This window comes from Bradysia coprophila, unplaced genomic scaffold (genome assembly GCF_014529535.1).
Source record: "Bradysia coprophila strain Holo2 unplaced genomic scaffold, BU_Bcop_v1 contig_232, whole genome shotgun sequence".
Lineage (NCBI taxonomy): Eukaryota > Metazoa > Arthropoda > Insecta > Diptera > Sciaridae > Bradysia > Bradysia coprophila.
The window spans coordinates 12,183,609-12,209,492 of record NW_023503493.1 but is presented as its reverse complement, the minus strand read 5'-3'; the positions used below and the strand labels follow the sequence as shown (position 1 = coordinate 12,209,492).

The window sequence follows — 25,884 nt, the reverse complement described above, 5'->3', positions numbered from 1 at the left end:
CGTTATATTAGAGATAAGTGGATGCATGACCGTCATTTGATCGGTGAGTAGATGATAAATTATCGACAGTTAGATCATCGCTAGTCGTATTTATAGAAGTATCAGAATAATGAGAGATTTTGTTAAAAGATAAGAGAACATCATTGTAAGCTCTACTCCAAAAAAAAACTAGTTTCGATTTTACATTCAGAATTACGTTTCACGAATTAAGTCGCTGGCCTAAACCAGAAATTCATGTGCCATATTCAGGTCTGTAAACAAATTTCTTTCATTTTTTTTGCAAAAAAAAACAACAAAATTATTGCTCAACAATACGCATAACTGAAATGCGGAACCAAAATATTTATCACAAAAAAAATGAGAACAACAACAACATTGGCAACACTTTGTTTGGAAAACACTTTCATTGCCGCTCTCACCAATACTTTAAAAAAATGAAATGATTGCGAACGGGTTTAGTTTTACGTTTCTCTAAATAACATTTCATTCATAACTTTCAATTCGCTATTTTCTCCAACCATTCTCTCACAACCCCTATTTTCTGTTCATTCTTTGATGATCCATTTAATTTTTACGTTTTGTTTGTTCGAAGCATTGTATAGATGCATTTAATATATTCCATGCTGCACGATTCGGATATATACACATGCAAGTTTAAAACAAGTAATACAAGTCACTGTTCCGCAAAAAAAAAATTAAAACCAGCGCATATCAACAAATTTGTGAATTGTTTTTTTGGGTATGGTCAGTGACATAACAAGTAAAGCTTAATATTCTTTTGCCTCCATACGTACAAAGCCTGACTATACAATACAGTTGAATGAAATGAAGAGAAAAAAAAATTGCGTATTTTAAATGTGAAATGGATTTTTTTTCTCTTGCAAGCATCTCCGTATTTTTTTTCGCAATCGTGGTGAATTGAATCCATGTCTTCCACCGTGTATTATTTATATTGGTGTGTTCGTATAAACATATTATTTTGGACGGGTATTTCAAGTTTAATTTATAAGCCACGATATACCTCATCAGATACCGTTAAGTCGAACAAGTTGTTAGGAATAGAAGCACATATAAATATTGTTGGGTATAACATGTCGCTAAAAAAAACAGCAACAACAAGTGGCTAACTCTATACAGTGTATGACTCGAACCGTTCAGTATTACGTGAGTGGTGGTTTGTACCTGTTAGAAGATTTTTGTTTTTGTTTTTGTGTTTTAAATTTTGCCATATTTGGAATGCTCTTTTTGTGGAACATGCAATGATTAGGGTCAGCGGTGAGGGGCTGTAAACTATCTGGTTCAGCTGATTTTATCGACGAGGTAAATATATTTGATGGGAAATCGTTAATCCGGGAGTATAGATCTAGGACAGGTGTTTATTTGTGTAGGTAATTATTTAGGACAGATACTAATGGAACGATTGGGGCATATTCAATAAGTAGGATTCTTAGGAGATTTAAATTATTTAGAATGTACAAACATCTGCTTGTCGTGTCCGTCGGTGGCAATATCAAGGACAATTTTCAATGGCAGACGTAATCGCAACGGCGACAAATTTGCTTAGTTTCTTAATCCTAATTATCTTAATCAAAATGTTGTTTTTTCCATCGTCCATGGATGTTTCAATTATCGATGGAATGTGCGAGAGTCTGAAGATATTATTTATAGACTAATGACGTATCATATACCCACAGCCCCTATATGTTTTTAAATGGACGAGAACCATATGTACATAATACACCGTCAATACAATATTTTCAGCGGTTTTGTTCTTCATTTTATATTACCGATTTGAATACATAGATTAAAAGCTTGAAAGGTCGCGTCAAGGTAAAAAAATTCATTATTCATATTCGTTAGATTGACATTGATCATAGTGTTATTATGTGTATGGTATACGTTCACGTATCCGAGGGGGAAACAAGAACGGAAAATCCTGTTCCACCATTCGCTCATTTTTTCCCGTCGTTCGCTCCATACATTTGCTTATATTTTACCGTCATTCGGTCATTACTGTTCATTCGGTCATATTTTCCGTTCATTCGACCATATGTTCCCTTCATTCGCTCATATTTTCCTTCATTCACTCCAATGGCGAATGCAGCCTGTCCCACTATTTGCTCTTGTTGTTTCCCCCTCGCACGTATCGATAAAACTTTTTATAGCTTTGTGCTGAAGGAATATCTTGGTTCGGTTTTAGTTTTCGTATCGTAACAATACATCGATTTCAGAAAGTAAATTGTAATCGAATTGAGAAGTAAATGGAATGGTAGAGTCACACTGTACGTCATCATTATATGTATGTACCGGATAAGGAAAAGTGTAACGTCTGTTCGCTAATACATTTATTGTAAGTAAGATAGCAAAACAACACACACAGCTCTGAGTCAGAATTGATTTTTTTTTTTTTCACAATGCGACCATAATATGCAAAGAATGATGATTTCCCAATGTTAAAACAAATATTAATCAAACAAAACACTCGACGATCACAATCGAAAATTAAAAAGTCAGCAAACGAAAAGACATTTCATAATAGCATATAATAATAATGTGGCCGAGCACGAAAAAATAAAAACACTTTCATTGCGTTTCGGTATTTTGATTTTTTTTTATTGAAACTAGGTTAGTGTGTTACATCAACTTGAAACAGAATTTTAAAATATATTTTCTGACTTACATACTTACTCGTTTTTTTATTTTGTTTTTTCGAGTAGTGCTGTGCCGTTTTTATTTTTGTATACAACATACTGTCGTAAGTGTATATATGGTATGGGTAGCCGTTTAATTAACTTGTTACCATGTTCATTTAAATTTTAAATTTCCATTTTTTTATCGTAATAGCTCAAAACCGTGTCCCTAACATGCTACAAAGTAGATTTACTGTTCAATTATTGAAGTTTGATAGAGTTCTTCAGGCCAATTAGCAAGTAAAAATAACATAGATAATGTAGCCTTTCAGAAACGGCGAACCATCTATTAACCGCAACGATGACAAAAATAAGCGTTGAGCAAAATGTGTAATAAGACTGAAGAAGTGAAAGATTTTTCATTAAACACTAGACGTTGCTCAAACAAACGAAGTAATAGATTTAATAGTAATGTGACAGTACACTTGCCTTTTATGAAATGTTTTGAAGTAGTAGATTTGATACCAAGCAAAAGTTACATAAAACGCCTCAGAAGTACCTCTTTTGTACTTTTGTTTAATGCAAACTAGAGTTACGCAGGTCATGTCAAACAGAACTTTTTTAAAGATGAAATAAATGAAATGAAGTGTAAGCGCGTATATTGTCATAGTTAATGCTACAGTTACACTTAGTCTCATATCTTCGGGGTTTGGTATTTTGACTTTTTTTTACTTGTACAGTTAAACAAGCGTACGAGTTAAACAGGGAAAGTGTGATATTGTGACACGTTTTAATTGCTGTTCTGTGTAACCTCCTTTGGCAGAAAGAGGTTCTCCATCTCCGTTTGTTGTTTTGCTTACTTGTAGCGATTAATCAATTAAAATACCAAATTTATCCTTTATGTACCGTGCGAAACATTTTCATCTTATTTCTCAGGGTAAAGCCTGACAGAGGTCATAATTCATAAGATTCGTGCTTGAGCTAAAGGCACATCATCCAATAAAAAAAATCATCCGAATTTTTTCCAACCTCCGACCTCTCTAAATCCAAATCCAGTCGATTTTCATTAGATTCCCAAGTTAGTGAAAGAAATTGGTTGACTCTCATTTTCTTTCTAATTTTTTAACGTTTTCAATGTTTCAATGTACCCCCGGCCTGGAGAGTAACTTCTCTTTTCTCAATTCTATCAAAACTCTGTCGATAGAGAACTCACTATACGATGTCGCTGCAACAAAGCCAATGTCAACAGAAAAGTAATTAATTTTTGACTCGACGGATTTTAGTCAAATAAAATGCCATCGCATAGCACATGATCTCAGGACTCCGGAACAGAAATCCGTTTTTAAATCAACCCTATATCGGCTTGGTGATAAGGGTTTGAAAAAACGTTTGTTGTCATTTCACCATATCGTTTTTTAAGACTCTTAGCGATATTTAGGCCCATTTAAAAACTGATTACTGTTCCGAATTCATGAGGTCATGTGCTATACGATGGCATTATATTTCACTAAAATCCGTCGATTCAAAAATTAATTATTTTTTTGTCGACTTTGGCTTTGTTGCAGCGACATCGTTCAGTGAAGTAGTGAAATAGTTCTCTATCGGCAGAGTTTTGATAGAATTGAGAAAAGAGAAGTGACGCCGTAATCACTCTCCTGAGCAGCTTACAAGTTATCAAAATACAGACGATTGAAGTTTATAATTGAAATTCGGTGTGTTTGAAATTCTTATTTCCTTCATGCTTTAACTGTCGAGCGCTTTCTCATGAACAAAAACGTTAGTTGTCAAAAATCTAACTAGATAAGCCAAAGGTTTTGTCATATCGGCATCGGAGCGATTTAGTTACGATTGTCATTTCAGTCAACCAGAGCCAATTCTATCCCTAAAATTTTATAAATAAATTTCCCTAATTTGGCTAAGTTTTAGCATCCTTTCTGTCCATCACAATTTCCCTGTTTCAGAACGTTTACCTCTTGTACCTTCTATTAGCCGGCTAATTTTACCGGTCGAATAATTATATGTACTATCTAATAATGATTTATTTATAATTAAAATACTCATGTATACATCGATTGACGCCATTGGTAAATACATTCATTACAAAATTGCATTGTTAAATATCCCTGTAAATAATGCATAATAGAAATAGTACAAAATCGACGTTTCCAACTGCACTTAGAGAGAAAGAATGAAGAGAAAAAAATATTAAAAAAATAAAATAAAAACGTCCCGATGTGAATGTTCATTTTATTGTGCTGCAATGGTTTCATTTACAAGCACTGCTGATATATAATTTAGATGTGCATGATGATAATTACATAGGAAATTCATTTTTTTTTTTCGTAGAACCTCATATACGATTATACTGTGGCGAACGAGCATTTTCTATTTTTCAATATTTATTTGAAATGCGATATCATAATAAAATATTTGAAAAAAAAGGAATGGAAGAAAAGAACTGTATTCGTGTAATTTGTATTTATATGTTAAATTACTGCCATAATTCAGCATTACTATAAAGAAAGGTAATAGTGCATCGGTAATAGAATGCATAATTTTTCAGATTACTGTACATCGAAACCATTCGTAAATGTTTCAGTCATGTATTCATGGACATGTGTGTACCTCTCTACGTTATGCATATCATTTGATATAATAGATTTACGGTGTATAAATAGCATGAACAGAAAAAAAAATGAAATTCTCGTTTCAATGTTTCGCTTCTGTGCATCCATTCGAAAAGGAATTTTGAATTGACTGTGCCAGACAAAAATTTGTATGGTTTAGACAGTTTCCCAGTTTAATCAGAATTTTTATTTTCTCCTTTCGAGTCAACTAAAATTGTTTTTTTTTATTGACTCAACATAAAAGCTTTCAAGCTCAAGCGAACTATAAAAACTGATTACGGTTTCAATGACCTTTGTATGTGTTGTGATGCATTACAATCGACGGGGAAAGAAGCCGGCTATTGTTTAGGGAAAATATTTTCCCTCATTTTCCTAGATTTTACAACAATTTTTCCAAATTTTCTCGAAATTTTTTTCGTTCTGAAAATCTAATAAAATTCAAGAAATATTGGAATACATTTTCACAAAAATAATCCCAGCATGGTTTCCATTCAGTTTTTCCTAGGGACTATTATTGGGAAAATGATTTCACAGATTTTACCCATTTTCCCATTGAATACATTGAGAACATTAGGAACATTCGGTAAAATGTGAAAATATCCCCTGCCTCTACATCCCTTTGCATCAAAAATTCCAAATTATTAGTTTGAAGCTCGTTCCAAAATGAAAATCAAAATTAATGAAAAGGTTCCGCCGTTCGAAATAATCGTAAGGATGATGTTGAATACATTATCATCAGAAAAAGAAAGGAATTATTAGAATTCATCCGTCGAGTGAACATCGTGTCCAATAGAAACAATTACAATTACAATATTCTATAACTACACCACAATCATTAATCGACAATAAATAAAATTAAATGCTGGAACCAACAAACCTATTCTTCACCAAATATGTAATAAAATAAAACTCGATGGACGCTGTCCCCATAATTATTCGTTGTTCATCTACCTCCATTTGAAACATATGAAATTTCCACAATTAGAGGATCAAAAAGCTCACATTTTATGTTCAATTTCCCTAAGCGCGTATGGAAAATAATTTTCCGTTCCATTCCATTACTTTTGTCGCGTACATTTTTGTATTGTGCTATGAAAAGTTTCAAGTTAAACCACACTCCGGTGAACAAACACACAAATTTAAAAACAAAGTAAATTCGCAGTGAAAGGAGATTAATACGGTAAAATTGTAAAACGTTTGCGCCTTTATTTCAATTTTTCGAAGTGGAATTTTAAATCCTTCTCCCGTTGCTAATTCATCAAAATGTATTAAATGTGCTTAACGACAAAAGCAGCGAATGTAAAGTTGCATATATGACGGGAAAACAACTCTGCAAACTACTCCACTCAGAAACCAATTTCATCATTTTTTGTTTTAATAAATATTTAAAAAAATAAAAATTATGAATGTGATACCAGCTGCCATGAAAACTGAAATCTGAAAATGATATAAAACTGCCACATAATTTTTCATTCAATGTAATGTGATAAAAGTGAAAGTTGATTTCAGTGTACAAAAATGTTACATGTTACACCAACCAAACAGATATCTCAACAATTACTTCACTCAATTTTTTTTTCTTTAATAAATAAATTACAAATTTCTTAGAGATTCCTTTGTACAGATCTTGTTAGAGGAAAAAAAAGTATGAAATAACAAGAAACCAAATGCAAAGATAAAATGAAACGCAACGCAACTCTATGCGATCGTAACTTAGAATAGTGAGAAAAATAAACACCTTACCGATCCATGACATAAAATATGTATGGCATATCTATACGATTTTCGAATTGTTGAATAAAAGAGTGAGTTGGTTGAATCAAAACGTTAAAGGCTAATTTTTTGAGAAGTGAATTTGTGCCAAAGAAATTTTTTTTCTCGTAATATCAAAAATGTGTCAGGGTGATGTTGAAAAAATTTCGTGTATTTGTGCAATTATATTGCTTCACGCTATACAAAACATACAAAATGGTTTGGTTACCTGATTTTGTGACATTTTTCATTGAGAAATGATTGAATTGATTACGTAAAATGGTTTGTCGTTGCGATTGAGACTTTATCATAGTTTGATCAGGTACTTTTGCTTGTTCGGTTACTTCGATAATATTGCAAAGATTTTATGTTCATGCGGTGTTGGAAAAAAATTTGGCCGATTATTTGAGGATCTTATTCTATCGACTGGACCTCAATGGAAATTTTTCGCTATTTTGGTTGGCAGAGTGTTTTTGATTGAATGTTTAATTGTATGTTGAACCGGATCTTTCGTTTTTTTTTTGATCAGGTTAATGCAATGCATAAAATATTTTTGGTAAATCGGCTAGTCATTTGTTATTGACAACGACAGCAAGAATAAGCTTTGGCTAGTTTTCTTTTACATAGCGAAATGTATGACAAAAATATCGAAGTAATAGATTCTGCATCAAACACCTTTTCACAATTGGAGTAATACGTCAAAAGGTGTCAAAAGTCGGTCTATTCCATCTGTCAAAGTGACGTTTTAAACGTCAAACCAAAAATGTTTAGCCAAATAATCACAAAATCGAAAATTTTTCTATGAGACTATTCCACTGATAGAATTGAGGAGCCATAAGCGGCTTCATAACTATTTGGCATGAAAATTTTGGTTTGACGTTTAAAACGTCACTTTGACAGATGTAATAGACCGACGTTTGATCCCAACTGTCACTTTAATGCTTATAAAATTTCCTTTTCTTCCAGCAGTTTTGCCTGCAATGTCAGAAACTTTAATATTCGACCATCGACATCATAATTCTGTTGCCGTAATGCATTTTCGGTGAAATATAGACAAAAGAAATTACATGAATCGCTATGACAGCCACAATGGTTCCATTGAATGTAATTCGAAGAGCTCATTTGCCTTTTGTAATGACTAACTGAATGCTTAAGCATTGATTTATCTGTTTATTTTTTATTCGGGTTACCGCTTGTGGATTACTCATCCACAAGTTTTTTTTTTAAAATGTTACGAAATTAAGCACAATTGATAAAATGAAGTCATTGCCACTTTCTCGGGATTTCCCTTTAGTGAATTCGTAATGATTTAGTGATGGCATCAAAAATTTTTTTTATGAACGCGAATCGTTTCTGATTTTGGTAATTCGACGGTGCCATAAGACTCATTGCAACTTATTCTTTAACGCGACTTTACCCAAAATTATTATCTACTGATCTGTGTATTGTTACTTATCAGTGTTCACGAAGGCTCTTCACTCTTCAGTGATAAGCTATTTTAAAATTTTACTCATCGATGTATAGGGAACATCCATAAATCCCGTTCCTTTCAGAGATTATTTGTGACTCATAATCTACTTATCGTAATTTTTTGTTATACTTTCTCAACATGTACGCAGTGGTGCCTTTTTTGGGGCCGAGGGCAATTTTGAATGGGCGTCAATGTGTAATGCAAGGGGAACAAAAAAAACTTATTTTTGTACTCGGGCGCCATATTTTCAGACCCAGGCGTTAAATGTATGTCTACTTTGTCCCACTATAACCCTCCCCCTCTAATACTGACGACATTTATGGATGTCCCCATTCTTTGACTTTTTAAAAATAAAAAGGCAAAAAATAGAAAATGATAAAAAAGTGCTCATCGAACGCCATTATAAGATTTGGATTGAGGTTGAGGTCTTCATAAAATATTTATTTTCGAACTGGATTTTAGCTATTGACTATATTCAGCTTTGAGATATAAACGCTTAATACCACCTAGAATCTATTGTTATCACCTCACGTCCTTCATGCGAATATATTTTACGCATTTTTTTTTCGTTGTTGTTGTTCATATATGCCACTGTCTAATTCTTGCAGACTTGACGTAAATTACGATCGTAAATATATGACAGCAAATTTACAATTTTGAATTGAAGAAACAAACAGTGTGTGTGTGATGGCCTTTACCATTTTTTTTAAATTTTTTTTTAATGTTGTGTTTATTTTACTTTATGTTTTTTTTTCCTCTACAATACGCAAACCCAATGTCATTTGAATTTTGAAATCAACCGGTATTTTATTATGTAAAATTTGTGCTATTAGTTTTAGTAATTTTGTAATAGCCTACACACACCGCAGTATTATACAGAAAAAAAAGAAAAATAAAATTTACAAATTTGTTTACGGAAATGAATTTGAATTAAAAATATTCATTCCTATACCTACTAAACCATACTCACATAAAATGGATACAAATATGCAAGTTTAAAGTTTGTGTTGTTAATTTAACCCAACATTTATTTACATTCGTTTGTTATAAGCGAAATATTATACCTCTCGCTTGAGTCTCTGCAGTTAAAATATTTTTATTTTTATTTTATTTTTCCAAATGAGTTGACATTGTGGCATCTAAATACAAGAGGAAAATTAGATGGGAGGAGTATTGATCACTATCACCGCAGTGTATAATATCTAAAATGTTTATTATAATTTGACCCGTTAATGTTTCGTAAAGAGGTGGTAATTGAAAATAAATCGGCAAACAATTGTTTGCTACGAGTGTGTCAAGTAATTAACAATTTTTTGGGAGTATTTTTTTTGGAAAAATACCAATTACTTCGCTGCTGAGAACTTGATCTTATGTGCTAAGGTAATGAAAGTGAGCCAGGTTTGAGGAGCTTTAGGCTTAAAAGTTCTTTAACTCATAGACAACTGACATCTTAGCTTTAAAGAGCTTTAGTTCTTAAAGCTCTTTAACTCATTACCTATGTTGTCACTATGATACCACATACTATGATTGAGAGCTTTCGAATTTCCGATTGGAATTGAAAAAAAGCTAGCCAGAACCAATTAAACCCAACAAGAAAAATGATTGAACATCTGACGATTAAAAATCAATTTTCGTTAAAATTATTTAATTCTTTAAAAACGAAAAAACCCTCAATTATCACCATCATTTCCTTCCATCCACAGGTCACGCAAACGTCGCCCATCTTATTCCAACGACACAGACATGTACCATCATTCAATACACCATAACGACGATCTAATGGACGAATGCAATGCTGCCCTGGTTCTGATGAGCCTATCCTGTTCGCCGCTATCACCGAGACAATACGCTACCACTCGGCTAGCATCCAGTCCCGGTGGCAGTAGCGCTTCGTCATGGTGTTCCGGTTCGTCATCGCCGCCGTTGAGCGATGAAGGTGCACCGCAAATGAACACATCGACCAGCCCGAATCGTGTGCGTACCACATCGCTGTCGACGTCCGACGAAGGCATCGGCATGGATTATAATGAGGACACACCACGGAAACGAAGGGTAAGTTTTCAATTTGAATTTGTAAAATGAATTGTCTGTCTCGGAATTGAAAGCATCACACGTTTTGCAATTTAACGGCCATAAAATCCATCATTTAATGAGCTGTAAAAATGGATGATGTGAACGCTACTCGTATTAAACGAAAATTTACACACTTAACAATAATCTAACAATGACCATGAACAACGAGATATGCAAATCATCAGTTGAAAACGGAATGCATATGCATTTTATAAAGTACTGGCATAGTTACACGGCTACAACGCAAAAATGTTACGAGCACAAACTAATATATTATTACAAAGGCAAAAGTTAATGCGGGAAAAATGTCAGTTGTTTCTGTGTTAGGGCACGTGTAAAACTTTTATAGAATGAAAAGCTCTCGCACACATTCAACAAACCGCATATATTGGCTGAATGCAACTCGTTCTAACCAAGCGCATTCATATTATATATCTTTTAGACATTGCTAGCTATACACGAGCGTTTCAAGGAAAAATGCATTCTATGCCAACAAAATTTTATATCATAAACTACGAGTAGGTATATCGTACATGTAAACGCCGGGCATGTGCGGTTTATTACACATAGGTCCCTAAAATTTTATTGAAATTTTAAGAATAGGAAAAACGACGGTAAATACAACGAAACTTCCATTTCGTGTGCCATTTCGGAGGAAAAAAAACCTGAGAAAATGAAAAACGGTTCTAAGAATTACGGAAAATTTTCGCCGACTCTATACACACCTACATAGTATAATAGCCGATATGTACATTTCATATAACCAGCTGACGTACTGTATATTCAACCATGCCAAGTGCAAGGCTTTTCATAACAAATTTTAAAAACGTATGAAAATAGCATGCGCAATTTAAAATGCATTTCAGGTCGTTGTGAGTAGGCAATAATGCAACAATGAAATGCACTGCATATTATAATTCCTTATCGGCACTTCTGTGTCACAAGTGTTTGACGGTGGAAAAAAACCTAACGTTGAATTTATGGGCACATTTATGAATCTGAATGAGCTTGACGGACAATGCCGGTTCTGTCTTTCCGATTAAATCAGGCGCAGATTTCATTGCCATGAAAATGTGTAGCGTTCGATTAGTCTCTTCGAAATAAACTTTTTGAGCACACATAAATTCAAACCACACAGAAAATAATAATTCGAAAATTGCGAGACGTACATTGTGTGTCCATAGAATGAGGAGCGATTTTAATTATCAAATTAAAATTGGCATAGACGACAATTTAAGAATGATGCTGTATCATTCACTTTAAAAGCGTGTCATTTTTAATTGAAACATGAATAGGAAAATGGGAATTAACGATCGGTCGTCATTTCGTGCTAAACTGTCTCGATGTTGCGTTGTATTTTATATTCGTTGGTATTCAACACATCTCAATTTGTTAAATTTGCAAATCGGAGACTCATCATGAATTGTCTGCCATTTTTAGCGTTTAATAAGCGACAAGCGTGTTATGGTATAACCATCAAGTCTGTTACTTCTAATGCATCGTTTTTACAATCAGATCTATTACTTTATTTGTTTTAAGACTTTCTAGAGCATGATTCAAATCTATTACTTCATTTTTTGAATATGGTTTTCTATAAATTGTAACGCATTAGTCATGAATCGTTGCTCATCGTCCATTTTCGTCGTCATTGTAATTTCATACTTTTACTTCAGTTGATCCTTGTTAACGTATCCATGTTTGTGTAAAAGTGCTTCTCGCTTCGCGTGCAGTAGAATGAGAAGACACGGCCACACACTATCGTTTTAAAACATACAAAAAAAAAACCATCTGGAGAGGAATTACGGCTGCATTTCTCTATTCTCTACGGCAGCCGTAATTCCTCTCCTGAAGCCGAAACGAAATACTTCTATTGCATCATTTACATCATGCTATCAGTAATACATTCCTGATCTTAATTAGGTGTATCAATCGATAGTGTTCGCTATCAACCGAATTATCCACGCGTGCCATTAATTAATTAATTTAGATTTTAGATAAAATCTGAAACCGCACAAAACCGACATTTCTTCGTGAACGAAATAATAACGAAAACGAGGCACGCAACGAGTCGACACAACATCATTTATTAAAAACCTGAAATTAGGAATATTAACAAAAAAAGAAAGAAGCGTAATGTCACCTCGAACAGATTCCTACACCAAATATGTGATGGGTTAATTTTCCGAACTATGTATACATACACACACACACCGGGTGGTCATACGTGCATAAATAAGTAGATCTAAGTACGACTAATTCACAAATAATAATAAAATTTACATTATTTTCGTCTAGACAAAGTATATGTCATGATTCATGATTGTCACGACATTCATTACCGTCGACATGTTAGGCCGACGATATTAATTTAATAACCTTTAGTCGAGGTACACGTTTATGACCGCTTATTTAATGGATTCCATTTAAATTACACCGATAACTTTTTGCTTTACTGGCCAAGTGGTCACAGGTCTATTATAAAAGATCGATTTTTATCACACACCACTGTATGACCGGGTTAATTGAAATGTCTCTACGCAACAACAAAAAAACCGAAACAATCTATCGACGAGTAGCAATCAAAGATTTCGATTACAGAGTTTCTGATAAGAAATATTTTCACTTCAAGTCTCACTGTCTGGTTGGGTCAACCTGAAAAATTCAGATGAGATCGGATTAGATTATGGCCTGATATTGATGTGAAAAGATATCTTTTCACCCGATCTGTAATAAATTATATTTCCTTGATGACTCCTTTGAAGAACGGACAGAGTTTATAAGATCTAAACGATCTGCACAATATATGCAATAAGTTTCAGAAATGACATACGCCTTAAGGGTTACGCTCCAGTGGTTTATATAATTTTTTCAAATTAAAATGTCTGCGACTTCTAATGTCTAGAATCAGATTGATCATTTATAGCATTAGCTAAATGTTTTGTTTACAGTCAGCAGTCGTCTGTAATCAATATACCGGCCCCGGCATCTCGATTTATATAGCTATTATAGCGCTGTAACAACTTGCATTATTAAACTGTAATCAGATCAATTTTATTCCAATTATTATTTGCTACTAACACAAAATAGACGTGCAGTCTGTAATAGCCAAGGTCAAGTTCACTCATCCGATGTCTATTTAAAATGCAATTTTTTTTTCGTAATAAATAAAAATGTTTGTGTGCTGTGCACAATATTACACACAATACACACAATCGTCAAACAAAAAATAATAATATTTATCAATGTCAGAGTTTCATAGAACTCATAAATCAACTACTGACAGTGTGGCGAAATGTTAAAATTGTCTGCTTTTCTGTATGTATAACATACGCATTACAAGAGCATTTTGTATAATTACACTTTTTTTGTGGTTACACAGCTCAGCGACATTTTTTTTTGCTAATTCGATAACTAGCATAGGTAAATAGTCTCGCATACAGAAACCAGCTTATTGATCTGTGGACTTGTCTGTGGAATAATTGTTACACAAGAAATTTTAATTGCTACAATGGATTCGTATATGATTAACATTTGAAAGACATAAGGAAATGTTTTGTAGTCTACCTACAGACATAATGTCAACACAGTGTGTTCAATTATTTATTGTAAATTAACTGTTGTATTGAAGGTGACTTGTTTAACAGTTTCAGTGCAATTTCAACTAGGTCTATTTAGGAAGAGAAATCATACCAATCAGTCATTTTACTGAAGACTCAGGGACTATTTTTGAAAAAAACATTTTTCCAAATTTTCCAACGTTTTCCTTGATTTTCCGGAAACTTTTTTTGAGTAAATGTGGAAAAACTTGAGAAAAATTTGTCAAAATGTTTTATCAGGAATAGTTACGGCTATAACCTGTGTTAATCCGAATGTGAGAAATATTTTGTAAATTTTGAAGAGCTTTTGGAGCTTTATTGTATTTTGATTATTTTATGGATTTGAAAAAAAAATCAGAGAAAACTAGATGAATGTTGTAACACATTCGCTGACTATGCAAACGACAGACTCGATGTCCATAAAAAGTACAATTTGGTCGAATTATTTTAAAAAGTCTTGTAAGGTCACAAAGTCAAAAGAAAAATAGAATTTACCCTAATGCCACTTGAAAATAGGAAGAAGGACATTCAAATGTTGCGCCAAATCAGTAGCCAAGGTGGTTGTAAGGTTGCATACAATTAAAACAGAAAAGCAAAATCGAGATAGAATATGTTGGAATTATGTTCACTGTTACATTAATCATACCTCAATGGTCTCTTTAACGTGCATTGCATGCATTTAGAAATAATGGATCCAAAGCATTACAAAGTTGTAGCAGAAATTAATTTCTTCACTTTACCAGAGTAAGCTCAATTAACTCTAAAAGGCAGAGACTATTTTTGGGAAAACATTTTTCCATGTCTTCGTGTTTTCCCATAATTTTATAGATTTTCAAAAAAAACATCTTTGAAAATTTGGAAAAATTGCGGGAAATTGTCGGAAAATTTCTTTAAAATAGTCCCTGCAACAAGCTCTCGGAAAAGGTTATGCATTTATAACACCTTCTCGGAAAATAACGACCATAAATCCGGTATATTATTAACCCAAAATTTCTTTTAAAATAAAAAAATCTTCAACAAAAAGAAACAACGTTCTGTACATCTCACCTAATTCATCGGTTAATTTAACGAACGTAAAAATTATAACATTACCCATAAATAGCACTGTACATCAGTTACCTAACCACACGTAATATATGCATATAAATAAATCGCATGTGGCGAAAATTGTATTCAAGTTGCAAAAAAGACGTCATTCAAAATATCGAAAAGGTTAGTGCAAAAAAAAACTGTCTGCACTTTTCGGGTTTTTTGTTCATCGAATAAAATTAAAATTTGATTCGTTAGATGATTTCATCAACGAAAGATGCAAAGTCATTAATCACAAGAATTTCGGGTCTTTTTCCATTATATGGTGAAGTGATTTTTGCAATTTTTTTTTGTATTCGAAAAAGAAACACGTTGTGTCTGCGTTACAATATAAATAGGTTTCTAGGTGACTGAGTACAACCAGACTAGTGTACATAAAATGCCAGACTTGAAAATGAATTTATAATTTGAGCTTTAGCTATGGATCGTGACTAAATGCATGACAATCGTTTTGTAAGAACTGTCGGCTATTTTATTGTTTATTTGATATATTTGATATATACCTTTAATTACCAATTTATTAATGACTAGTGATATGAGTGTTTGTTAAACATTGCAATATATATAATAGCTTCCATATACACTCATTGAAACAGTTTCTTTTTCTTAAATATATTTTTATATCAAATATTATTCAACCTGGTAGACGATCGGAGTGTAATGCAAAGTGTGAACGAACTTTTATCACAATATACGAAATACTCAAAATATTTTTTTTTTTTGAATAATCAAATGGGTCTGCTACAAAAATACTTTGTAGTAGAACATGCGTAAATTTATGAATATTTTTGTTAGATAACAATTCGTCTCGCATTTTTTACAATCCACTGTTAATTTATTAGTGTTGATGTAGTGTGATATGTCTGTGAAAAATGTGTTCATTAAAGTGAAACAAAAATTGGCTATCATTTTAGCGAAAAGTTTATTTTTCGCTTTTGAGCTGGTTGAAACTTTTTGCCGTCCAATATTCCCTCTCACAACCTCTCACAATTATGAGCAATGGATAAGACCAAGTAACTATGCTCAATGCTCATACTAATGAATCATCATTGGAATCGACTCTACACTTTAACTCGGCTCATGTGTTTTAACAAATCAACAAATAAGGTAGTAATATGCACAGCTGCAAACTCAGCTCACACCACATTTTATGTTCATTTTGTGTTCATCATCGGTTGGTTCAATCGTCTGTTTTATTCGAATCGTCTACTTGTAAGGCAGTTAGGAGCTTACATTATAGTGATGAATGGTATCCGATCTATTCTTTAATTATCGTTAAGACAGTTCATTGAGAATGACCTAGACGAAAGGTCATTGAGTTTTTGAGGTCTAGGTTTTAAATTCCGCCATGAAAATTTTGACCGGCTTTTGAATCTTTTCGAATCGAATGCCACTCTATTCTAGTTATAATGTTCAGGGTCTATTTTTGATAGAAGATTTTACTAAATTTTCTCTCATTTTCCTAGATTTTTCCAAATTTTGTCAACTTTTTCCAGACTTTTCCAACAATTTCATAGATTTTTCTGACATTTTCATTTTCGTAGATTTTCCTATATTTTCAAAAAAAAACTTTTTAGAAAATCTAGTGAAATGTGTGAAAGTCAGCAAAAACGTTTTCCCAAAAATACTTCCTGCTAACATTGTATCTTACCATGTTTTCCTATTGACTCTGACCGGAAAAAGAGCGCTGCACATTGATATATATTTGTAATAAACACTCGTCCCAATATAATATAAAAACATTGAATCTATCACACTAACTGTATCCTTATTGATGTATTTCACTTCGCACGACTATCTTTTTTCCTATTGAATTTACATTGCATCCAATCTTCCAATCACAGCACTGATTCAGTGTAACTGCAACATTATTTCAAGTCAATGCTTTCAGTGAAAGAGAAAACTTTTGCACGCAAAGGGAACGTAATATATAACCACCCACATCGTTGTTAGCATTAAACTCTTTAATTACATTCACAATTGCCACACAACCTGATCGTGCTCATAGACAACCACATTCATTAATGATGCAACGAGCTATATGCCCTGGCGCAAGAGGAGTGTTATCATATCACACAGTGGAAAATTTGGAAAATTTATTCCATCAAAGCCAGAATAGTTTGTGTCGCTTTGATATAATGTGGAAATTAATGTTTTGTTTATGAATGACATAGATGTTAGAGTAGAATAGTGATGTAATCACTTTTCGAATCTACATTTACTGCAGCTTTGAGAGTGCAGTAAATGATTGTCCTTAAATAGCTTATTAGGTGAAGAGGGGAGAAGGGTATAAGATCTGATTCCGACTGAATGCTCATTCAAAAATTGCGTACACTACAAAGACAAAGTAGGGCAAATATTTGCGAAACTCTTTATTCGCTCAATCAATTTTTAATAAGACCTAAGCGTTCCCTTCCTTACTGTAATCATCTCAACTCAACCAACAAATTATATGGAATGTACACCTAAAAAAAATGCAAAAACCACGTTAAATAAACATGAAATCCATTAGAGAGACATTCACCGGAAGACACGGAATCAATAACAAGCATAAAATGTTTCCCGTACAGTGTTTTGCCATCATTGAGTAACTTATAAAATACGATCCATGTACAGCGCACAAATAATATAGAAAAATTGTACCCCGGATTAAATATGTGCTGGTGCTGCTATGCTTTTATTGAATGGTGGCGGCTGCCATTTATATCAATACACATTCAGCATACACAAATATTTTATGAAAACCTTTTTTTTCGGTCGCTGAATAAAGCAAAAATTCTAAATAAAATAAAATGAAAAAGAATTAGTCTATCCGGCGGGCGCCATGTCATTGCAATTTGAAGAGGTTTTTTTTAGGTCATACCTTGCAACAAGTACTGTTATATACTCATCCGGTTGATAAGCGACTTGTTGGCTTTTAACGTGAGAGACAGTGTATCGTTCAACGTGTCAAGACGAAAATCTGTGATCTGTCGTTCGCAACAATATCGACAATTAATCAAATAAACAATCGTTCTAACCGTAACAAATAGAACACAGGAGAACACCGCATATACTCTCAAATGTGTTAATTTGAATAATTCAAACACAAAATATCAAATAACAAAATTGTTATTTGTGTTGGCCACTTGTATAATAATCAACTCGTCTCATTATTTGTTTGTATAACATACAAGATGTTTGTTTTTAAATTTTAAAGACCTTCTTTTCTTGAACATGTAATTGAAAACATATGTTCGCACAATAATACTGACAAGACCGAAGATGCGATGAGGTATTACATTGTTGTTGCGAAGCCACTGTCTAATGAATTAAACAGACATTTCCTTCATGAAGAAGAAGATATTATTGTATCAGATTTCAATTATGTGTGACGATCCATCGAATTAATGTTCTTCCGTGTTTGCTGATTTTAGTTGAAAATAAAATTGAAAATTTTAAGTGGCACAAGGAGTCGTTGAGATGATTTATATACAGTTTGTTGTTGATCGTTTTGGGTAGTCATTGTTACAATGACTGGTTGCACCTCCCATTGTTTTAATTGAACAAATTTTAGACAAAATAGGTCAATTCTCAGAACAGCATTTTACATAAACACTGTGCTTTTGAAGTGACTATCAGCCACTTATTTTTTATCGAGAATGTAGCAACACCCTCTGTTATACTAGATTTGTTCGGTTTCCATTCTTCAGTATTTTTCTTTGGTTTCCCATTGTTGGTATACTGTTCCATGCAACATTTTAGTTTATTTTTGTTGTTTAAAAATAATCAATAATTTCCATTCCAGCGCTGCACTTCTAAATTATTCATTTCTAAAGTGTTTCTTTTTGTTCAACTTTATTATAATTATTCAATTGTTTTACAACGTTTGCTGCCGATTGAGAGCCAATTATAGAACTGAGGCGAATATTTTTGGAAAGCAAAGTCGATGTTCCTTCAGAAATGATGGCTACTATAACAACGAATAGAAAGAAATAAGTGAAGGCCTACGGTAAATGTGGTCTTATATAGTAAACTTAATGTTTAGTCGAATGAAGTAAAAGATTTTGGATAAAAAACCAGCCGATACTGTGGTGAACAACAGAAGTAATAGATTTAATGATAATGCCACGATAGGCTTGACAAGTAATTAAGTTAAAATTCAAAGGAATGAATCAAAAATCTTTAATAACTTCAAGCATGAGTGATCGTAGTGGTCAGCTGCAGAAAGTACTATATTTTACATGAAAATGATTTTACAGTGTTTTACGTTTGTATGATACACTGTCCAGTTTCAGTACTCTGTTTAGAGTACCACTCATGCTTGAAGTGCGTTGTTATTAAGCGTAATATGAGTTATGTTTTCGATATATAGAAGACTGCTGAGATACAGAGAATTTATCAACAATACGAATTGTCGAATTTATTCGTTTAATGTCGCTCCTGGTAGTAGTCAGAGGTGTGCTCTTTACTATGATTGACGTCCAAGGACACTTCTCCTGGTAATTTTATTTATTTTGATATGATTTGAACTCTACACCTACTCATATCATTTTACTTCTCTGCAATATATTCATTAGATCTACTACTTCTTTTGTTCAAAAGTACATACCACCTACTGTTTGATACAAAATGTTTTAACTTGCAACTAATTCATTTTCGCAGGGCTTCGCGACTAAAATACCTTACGTAATTGTTTGAAGATTGTTATTCAAAATTTCATTAAGCAATGCCGGATTTTTGTCTGTATATAGTACAGAAATATACCTGAACTATCGCAACTATCTTACATCATTACGTGTGACTTTTATATACAATGCTGCCATCACATAGCCCTAACATGGTCCTACCTTAAAACCAAAACCAAAAAAATACTGAAACTAAAACATTTTATGTCATTGTCTGCCGGAGTTTTATTCATAATATTGATTAGGTAGGAATAATAAGCAGTAGTAGGTAAATTACACAGAAAAAAAAACAGAGAATCCGCTTTGTGACAATATTGTTATTATTAGAATTTATCCATTATATTCCTAGGCATTTATATTCTTCATATTTGATTTATTCACGTACATACAACATACATCCATCCATAGACGATACGTGTATGTATTTCTACTCCTCTAACACAAAACATATTACAATAATAAAATAGTTTTTAATATAGGAGAAAAAAGACACAAATCATGCTACTTGAGCTTTTTGTTGTACATAATGTTCATCGTATGGTGTTTATGTATGTAAACAAGTAAAATAATACAACCATTACTGTGCCCACACGTTAATTTTTACCGGGATTGTCAAGGTAAAATCATTTTGATATTTTCAAAGTCGGCACTTTTTTGTTGTTGCTGCTGTTCTATACACTGTCGACACAGGAAGTCGAATGCAATAATGCTCAACTGAGAATATATTTTTTTTTAAATTTTAAATGCATCGAGCTAATTTAGCCTAGCTCATCTTCTATACGCGAAAAAACAAAAACTTCAAACGAGTCAGATTGAAAACGTTAATTACGTTGAATGTGAAACTTTCACGGACAGATCAATTAAGCGATTAGATTTTATTTGCAAAAAGAATATGCAGTGCAGTTAATTGGGATGGCAGAATTAATCGATTTCGGTTATGCAAGTTACAAAAGGTAACACAACGTGTATTCTTACGCAGGATTTATGAGAGAGATAGGTTAGACGCTTCGGCATTTTCTTTTGTCTCAAAAGTTACCCGTTTGACATCGCAGTCAAAATTCTTATTGAAAAGGTTTGGTCCCAAAATTTAGCTTTCGGGAGTCCGTGGTGCGTAAAACCCTTTCTTTTTGAACCTAAGGAATATTTAACACTGTAAATCCATCCTTTTTCTAACTTTTAATGACCAATGTTCCTTTATAACTTATTCCACAAGTTCAACTCACTGTTACCTGAGCATTTTAAATTTTGAAGTACTAGATTTGACATTTATATTGTTGATGGTAGCTACTCAATCTAGTACTTCGAGTACTTTATTTGAATAATGATTGTTCGTTGAAGAAGCAGATAAACATTCAAATCACCACGAGCTATATCTTCCGAAGTATTCAGTCATTCCCGAAGCTATCAGCCATGCCCGAAGTTCGATGACAAATATGTTTGATAAAATTGTGTAACATTGAATGAATTTCCATTGCTAAAATCATACACTCCCTCTTAGTATGACATTACAACATATTGCGTAAAGCTTTCAACGGCAAAAAAAACTGTGTTCATGGGAATAAAAATAAAAAATCGATTTCACTTCATAGCAGTGAAAACTTTATGTATAATTGGCTCATTTTTCCTCTATATACTAATCGCACATACCTCTACATACACTACTGCGCTTATTTCATTCCACTTTTTTCCATGAAATTGAGTCACGTTAACTGTATCCGAAAGACAAAGTTCTACAAAATATAATAAACACAAAAAAAAAGAATTGGAATGAAAACAGCGTGAGCAATCACCTTTCAAGTTCAATCCTCCTGTCTCACCGGCTATACGTATACATCATATATAAACTGAATTTTGTTCACATTTTGTGTATAAAAAATTGTGAATAGACAACGCTCTCTCTGTACGTATTTTACGCATTTCTACAATAAATATGTTCATCAACAACATTCCATAGCATCCAAAGCCAAATTAATGTAATTATGAAAATAGTATACGGTTTTTGTGCAGACAGATGCTACTATAAGGGAAAAAGAACATTCTTCGATTCGGCATAATATATCCAACGTGTAAGCCGGCGTATTCAAATTTATTCATATTTCGTTTACCTCTCGAAACACCGTATAATGACGTGGTCAGTTTTACATATACCGGTGTCAGAGAAATCATTCGCTGAACTCCTGATAATAACCCACATGGTCTATGTACCCCAATTTTATATCGAAAGATATCTCACCATTCCTTTTACGTATATAGAATATACGTAGGGAAACGTTTTATGGGGGCGACGTTTATTGTGACGTCATAACATTTTCGATTCTCCCGATGTAGTCATTGTAAGGCATCAAGGAATATAATAGCAGTGCTATTTACATGTTAAAAAACACATTCCAATTACTCGCCCACCATTGCGTTACATTGAATATATTATATTCTACGTCATTGGGATGAATTTAGAATCGTCTATGTCGGTTACGAACTAATGTCTACGTGTAGGCATTGAATGCCAATCCGTTTCGTATGAAATGATTATTTTCCTTTGGCTATAAGTTCCAGTGAAACGGTTTTTCCGCAATGATTATTCATATCAATCAATTGCATTTATTATTAAATCGACTACATTATGAGCTCACTATCCGCTTTCGGTATGAGGTTCGTCATCACGTCTACATTCAATGTTTTTTTGTAGTATTTATAAAGATTTTTGCGGCGGATTTTTGCGTAGACATACGTACAAGTATGTAACAGAATCTGTAGAAAGATTAATTACCCCTATTTTTTACACTCAAAAGATGTTTTGTTGACGCTTTGGCTGTAGACAGTTCGGGGTTGAAAATGTCTATTTTCTCCCCTCTTGTTTTCACAGAGGAAAATAGAACTGTCACATTCGTCTGTGTTTTGAGAAATTGTTAACAAATTGATGTTCGTGTAGAAAATAGATTAATCACATCTCGGACATATATGTTCACCTCTGGAAGAAAACACGAATCGCTCTATTTTGGCCGCAAAACTTCGTTCTTGTTGGAATTTCTCATTTTCTTCCCTCGGTAAGCAATTAACTATTTCGACCTGTTCAAAACCTGTTAGCTTCCCAATTTCCTTTGATGCCAGTAATTATTGTAGAAACGTTCAGGTAACAATGTTGACTGTAAATACCTACCTAGTACCTTATGGTGTCATCCTCCGTTTTACATGTTTTTTTTCGATAAAATATTTACTTTGTGAGGAAGTATATAAATGATCACCAATTACATTGAATGAAAAGTTACACCTTCTGCTCCAGTCGGTGCTTACGTATTGTCTAAACAGTTGTGTAATTTTCCATGTTTGCTATCGCTTGTAATAATAATAAAAGAAAAAACAACCTGAGCTACTGAACATTATAATCATCAGTTTCTAATCAGTCCTCAAGTATTTACGAATTAATTTATTTGATACGCAAGTTGAATGACTTTTGTTTGCTCGCAAAAATTGTTTTATTTTTTTCAACAATTTCATTATTTGCAAATTTAGATTATCATAAAATTATGCGCAGCAAAAAAGTCGTTCACTTCAAATTCAATTTTCACCAAAAAAATTTTTGGTTGTTTTTTTAGAAAAACACAACAGCTTTTTTCCGTCGTCGTCGGTTCGAATGCATACATTGTACACACACATACGTATGAAAAACAGCCGAATGCAATCAATTATGATAAGGTTTTTTTTTCGTGTTACTGATACGGCGTGTAATTTCATTGCAAGGTCACAATTAAGTCAAGGCCGGTTAAAACATAAAATTATATTGGAAAGATTACACAGTACTCCGTAATACAATAACCCACACACATACAGGCATTCATAGTGGTATGCCGTATGTGCCACGGAAAAAAATGTGTAATCTCTGTAAAGATGTTATCGGTGTAAAGAGAAAAAAAAATATTTTTATCAAACCGCATGGGTATTTAGTGATTCCCTAATTCTGAACAAAAACAAAAAAAAAATCACGAGATAACTCAGACAACGCATAACATTTTATATGAATGGCGTAAGGCAATAAAAACCGCGACATAACTTCAATCGGATTTGTGAAATAAAATTCAACATACTAAAAACTCGTGACCAATGTCCACACCGCTCAGTACAGATAAAGATTGTAAGTACAATTGAAAACAATCTGGTATGTCGAGTCATTGGCCCGAAGCTTTTCTGTGATCAAAAGAACTTTTTTTTTTAAAGTCTCCCATTAGTGTCCCAGTATATGTAGAGAAAATCAAAGGGTTGTCCGAATTACACCGACCCAGAATTTTATGCTAGACTATAAATATACTTTGGATACTTCAAAGTATACCGACCCACAGCGACCGGCATATATAAGTATGATATTATGTGCACAATTAGGTGGCGAGAGGTAATGCCCGTTTGAAGAGGTTCATTATTGATTTACTACTCCATCCATTTCGTCAACAATTCAACACACTGTAGTCATGCAGTTCAAAGAACGGTCTCATTTTAATTGAACCTATTTACCGAATCCCACGAATATATCCCTTTCAGTTTACATAATGTACGGCTAGACCTATTTATAAAATTCGATTCAATGGTGCCGAAATATGTATCCATGGTATCATCGTCCTGCGTTCATTAATAATAACATTCACCCGAAAAACGAGTGCCAGATCGCATTCCGTTACATACATGTGAATCGTGAATATGTATAGCACCGGCACCGAATTGTGTATACAATTTTAAAACTCTGGTGGTGTTATACATTTTATATTTCTTCTTTATAAAATTTTGTTGTTGTTGTTGTTGTTGTTCTCGAACAGCTAAAGTTCAATACCCATGAAGACATCGCCCTCATGAGTTTTTCTCCCTAAATGGTTATGGAACACAGTCAGTCTTGTTTGTACAGTCAGAGATATAAATGAATATAATGAACACACAACACTGGTGTTCAACTGGAGAGTTCATCGCATGCGTTTGGTTATACGTATATATGAAGATTAGTGTTTGTGCTCTGCGGTATCACTTTATATTATCGGGGAGATTATATATTTTCTGCAAAAGTGTTTACCTTTTTGTCAATTTTTCAATGCATAGAACTGGTTCGATTTATTCAAAAAATGGGATGAAAAGTGTGATGAATTTTTGCAGGTCAATGGTACCATACATATACCGGGCGGTTTTCTGAGAATCGGTTAATCTCTCATATCTGATTCATGTGAACTCATCCAAAATTATATGTATATCGGCTAGGCTGACAATAAACAATGTTGTAAACCGCAAGTTGTTTACTTCTCTTAATTTGTTTTCGATAAACTCGACACAAAATGCTCATTTACCTTCCAATGTCTTTGCACTTTGCAGTTCTGAAAATAAATCCCGTATTCAGCTAAAATGTTTGTAGTATACGAATCGTGTAAATATCGTTTCTTAAGTGATTTCTGATATGAATTTTATTTCATTTTAATTAGCTATGCATGCTCTATTGTACAAGGGTATTTATACAAAGAATCTTGAAGGAGCAATGACTTAATATTGCCGAATGAGCGCTACGGAGTTATAAAATTGAAAACGATTACAAATTTTAATTGCATTTCAATTTTTCACGAAATGTTTAATTGCGTACACGTTTTTCACTTGTTCGATGCTCTCCGATTCACTTTGTAATACAAGTTCTATGCAGGGAACGTTCGCTTTAACCGACCTTAACCTTTTCGGTTTACGTTTCGTCATAACGTGCAGCGAGTGTGTAAAAATGCTTTTTTTTTTCTTCGAATTTTATTGAGAACTGGATCTTCTCTGTGATCATCGGACTCGTATATATATAGTTTCGACAAAAGCATCTGCATTTTATTGGAATAAAAGAATAATAAAAGAATGTTTATAGTTCAGTATCGTACAACGCGTGTGCAACTCCAAATCACCTTACTGACAATAGTTAATAAAAGATCCAACTGATAAAAAATAAGAAGAAGAGAAATAAAAAGGAAAATTTCTTTT

The 25,884-nt window shown here is 33.2% G+C and overlaps 1 protein-coding gene across 1 annotated transcript in view; it reads left to right on the top strand.

The window, feature by feature from the left end:
- LOC119076673 (zinc finger protein 395) overlaps window positions 1-25,884 on the top strand; it is a 101,536-nt gene that overhangs the window by 39,367 nt on the left and 36,285 nt on the right. The window contains exon 3 of the mRNA XM_037183568.1: window positions 10,184-10,532. Within this exon, the coding sequence (XP_037039463.1) occupies window positions 10,184-10,532 (349 nt within the window). The remainder of the gene's footprint in view (window positions 1-10,183; window positions 10,533-25,884) is intronic.